Source organism: Sander lucioperca, chromosome 8 (assembly GCF_008315115.2).
Source record: "Sander lucioperca isolate FBNREF2018 chromosome 8, SLUC_FBN_1.2, whole genome shotgun sequence".
Classification (NCBI taxonomy): domain Eukaryota; kingdom Metazoa; phylum Chordata; class Actinopteri; order Perciformes; family Percidae; genus Sander; species Sander lucioperca.
The window spans coordinates 19125441-19129214 of record NC_050180.1 but is presented as its reverse complement, the minus strand read 5'-3'; the positions used below and the strand labels follow the sequence as shown (position 1 = coordinate 19129214).

Below are 3774 nucleotides of genomic sequence, written 5' to 3'. Positions count from 1 at the left end.
TAGCAGTCTAGGTGATTCACATACCACTGAGCAAGAACATGCACTCAGTCTACTATAGGAAGGTAAAAACATCTTACACCATCTACTGGTTACATTGAAACCAGCAAGAAATAAAAAACCCTTTTGCTATAGTACCATCAAAGATGATGCAGTACATCCATATCCACCAATCATCCACGCCTGTGATGAAAACAAGTGTATGTTTAGTTTTTTTCATCAAAGTCTGACTTTGAGCCAGGATATCACAAACCCCGCCGGGCTCCTGAGCCACTTTAGGACAACGTAGGAGTGTTATTGGTTAAAATGATGAGTCTGTGCACTAAACAAAGGTGATCCCCAGCCCCTGACAATAAGTGACAAGCCCACTTTAATAACCAGGGGTGATTGCAGGATTTTTAAAGTGGGGGGGACCAGGGGAGGCATTTTATCAGAATACATCATAGAAAATCTGCTTAGAAATATAGGAAATATTGGATAGGATAGAACATAATGTAATTCTGCTAAATAAAACATCACATTCATTATTAGTTTCACTTAGTTGCACAGAATGCAATACACTTTTTCTAAAGTCTGCCACTTTTTAAAAAGCAATTCCAGTGCTGGTATCAGAATTTTACATAATCATCATGGAAACATTAATTGGTCATGTGACAAGGGCTGGGAAAATTGGCAGAACATGCAGCCAAGTGACAGTACTCTGATCCAATGGAAATCACAATTGTCAGATTGATAGCACTCTAGCCCAATTGATTGGGGGGGCACCAGAGGGGGCCAATCATATTTTGGGGGCTTTAGCTCCACCCATGTTAATATCCTTGATAACTATGTGTCTCAGTTTTGCATTAAGGATGACTTACATCTGTGGAAATAAGTATCTCTGTAAGAGTGTATTGCAGAATTAAATTGCCAAGACAATACACGTGCACGTGCGTGCACATCGTCAAATGTGTTATGTCATACATATTGAAATACACACATGTGCAAAGTGGTCTTTGAATATATGTGGGAGGACAGGAAGTGGTAAGCTTGTAACAAGTGAAATGAGCCCATGCAGTAGCTACACTTTAAAATTAACTCTAAGGTCTCCGGTGACAAACACATCAGGCAGAATGGATAGATCAGCATACACCCATCTGTGGATATTTAGCTGTTTTACATTTGTCTGCATCTATGGAAGAGGTCAAGGTAAGCCTTAATACACTTTTTTCTTGTGATATGTCTTTCAAGAGAGCATGAGGGGACATTTTGAATGGATTGTATTCATTAAGTTGACGAAGAAAAAAGTTACACTTAATTACAGTTACACTAAATTAAACTAGATTACAGCCTGTAAATTACAGTGTTATTATGTTATTATTTATGTATGGGGTATCAGTACGTAGGCCTATTTGGTACCTATATGTAAGTGCAGGTAAAGGTGATGGCAGGTTGTAGAATAAGGGGGTAAAGACTTTTCAGAGGGACTTAAATGACAAAGAGACAATGAGACAGGAAAAAATGGGAAATCGGTGTATTGATATTGCAATTAAATTGTTAATGTTATTTTCTTTTTTAAAATCATACCAATTGGAGTTTTTTTTAATAAATATATTGTATTTCGAAAAGGTAACTACATTTCTTGCATTGATGGAATAATCATACTGTAGATGTATTTGTCAGAATTTACCGTAGTATTGAGAGACACTTTTCTGTTGTATTAATTTCTGAAATGATGCTTCTATTTTAGACTTGATTCCTTCATGTGAAGTTGAGCTGATGGTCCGGCAAGGCACGACATTGAAAACTGTCCCACAACAACGTCTGACAGTCAGATGTCCTGTCAAACACTGTGGAGAATCAATGAGTGTCACCTGGTGTAAACGGCTCGACACAAACAAATGTGAACGAATTAATTACACAGAGAATGTGGAAATAACACAGAATGATAAACACGTTAAGGACAAACTCATCTCATATCTGACTTTCACACGGATTTCCATTAATGACAGCGGCCTGTACCAATGTCTTGTAAAAGGATACAAGTCTCAGCAGATCAGTCATTTCATAAACATCTCAGTGTCAGGTAGACAAAATGTGCTCCCTCAGTGCCAAAATATAATATAAGATGTGTAATTGTATTAATTGTATATGTTTTCTTAATCTACAGATCTAAACCAGGATGTGGAAAACTCTGACAATAATGCACGTAAGATAAATGGATTTGTCAAATTATATAAATAATATATACATATAAACATTTTATTGATAAAGACTAACTACTGATCTGGTTCTTCTTCTTAGATGAGCTACCAATACTTGTTGCTGGTGAAAAGGATGTATCCTGGCTGCCCTACTTCTTTATCTGTGTTAGCATAGCTCTTCTGGTTGCCACACTGACAGTTTCAACTCACCTGAGTTGTTATTGCTGGAAACGTAAGAACATTAATAGGTATTCACAGTCTGAATTACTACGACAAAATTTCTAGATCTTACAACCTAACAATGGAGCATTTGTGTTATGTCTTCTTCACAGGAATATTGACCTATAACCAATCAAAAAGACAGGTAATGCGATATTGTGTTGCTGGGCATACTTAAAGAAATAGTTTGACTTTTTGGGAAATAAACTTACTTGCTTTCTTGCTGAGAGGTAGATGACAAACTTGAGACCATGCACTCTAATGTCTGTACGACAAATATGAAGCTCATTCATTTAATTCAATAAGCACTCTACTGGCAGGCATCTTTGTTACCTTTGGACACAGTCAGGCAAACCCTGTTTCCAGTTGTTATGCTAAACTAAGCTAACAGGCTGCTGGATTTTAGCTTCATATTTAGTCTACAAACATCAGAGTGGTATCGATCTTCATCTAACTCTTGGCAAATGTCGAGCTATTCCTTTAACCTAGATGTTCAAGAGTCATAACGGTGTCAAGCAAGAATATTTTATTGGCTTATTTAATCTTGTTCTGGTGTTTTGCTGTCATAGGAAATGTCCACTCACATGATACCTGACCTACCCAATGGGAGTGCTCCTTCCGCTCCTGTCCTGTATGACTCCTCCTATATTTCCTATTCTCAAAGTGCTGCAGGAAGACCATCATCACCATCTCCCCTGATGACCAATGGGAACCAGCCTGCTGTGGCAAACAAGATAGACGAAAGTCAAGTGTCAGACCATGCAGTGTATGCTGTTGTCAACCACCATAGGATACCTGCCAGAGAACAACATGCTGCAACTGAACAAAATAAAAACACAGAATATGCTGCTCAGTGTTTCCTGAACATTTTGGATTTGCCATAGACACATGCAGATGAAAACATGGATGGAAAAATGTACACAAGTATGTGGTGGTGTCATGGAACAGGCAAAGAAGTTACGCAATCAACCACGCTGCAGAAGAGGTGAACGGATGAGGATTGTGGTCACGCAGATGCACAGTACAGCCATATTAAACTAACCAGTCTAGACCAGAAGCAGCATTGAATGTATTTTCTCACTCTCAGGTTTGTTTCAGGAAATGTTGCTTTTAATTATTAATTTTGCATTATTTTTTCAGTTGTTTTTCCCTCCATTTATTTCATTTACGTGACTTAGAGTGCTTTTTTGACTGATTAAACTTTGTTGGCCAAAGCTTTGGTGGTTTGTGTAGAAAAGCCAGTGGGTAAGTAGATCGGTCATGTGCAGACTCACTGAATAATTATTGTGCATTCTTCTGTCTGATTTCGTAGTTTGAATGCTGAAGTTTGGAGGCATCTATATCTTTAAAAATAAATGTCAGCATTGCAATATAA

The 3774-nt window shown here is 37.8% G+C and overlaps 1 protein-coding gene across 1 annotated transcript; it reads left to right on the top strand.

Annotated features, from left to right (window-relative positions):
* Window positions 1–712: 712 nt before the first annotated feature.
* Window positions 713–3774, top strand: si:ch211-214p13.8 (B- and T-lymphocyte attenuator). The gene is made up of 6 exons (XM_031295487.2): window positions 713–1185; window positions 1727–2062; window positions 2147–2185; window positions 2281–2412; window positions 2513–2544; window positions 2969–3774. The coding sequence occupies exons 1-6, from the start codon at window positions 945–947 to the stop codon at window positions 3281–3283; spliced, it is 1095 nt and encodes a 364-aa protein (XP_031151347.1). The 5' UTR covers window positions 713–944; the 3' UTR covers window positions 3284–3774.

Excerpts from the sequence above, each read along its gene's own strand:
- si:ch211-214p13.8 (XM_031295487.2), top strand. The coding sequence starts at position 945 with ATGTGTTATGTCATACATATTGAAATACACACATGTGCAAAGTGGTCT. Across the intron at positions 2,186-2,280 it reads AAACTCTGACAATAATGCAC|ATGAGCTACCAATACTTGTT; the intron begins GTAAGATAAATG and ends TCTTCTTCTTAG. Across the intron at positions 2,413-2,512 it reads GAGTTGTTATTGCTGGAAAC|GAATATTGACCTATAACCAA; the intron begins GTAAGAACATTA and ends TCTTCTTCACAG.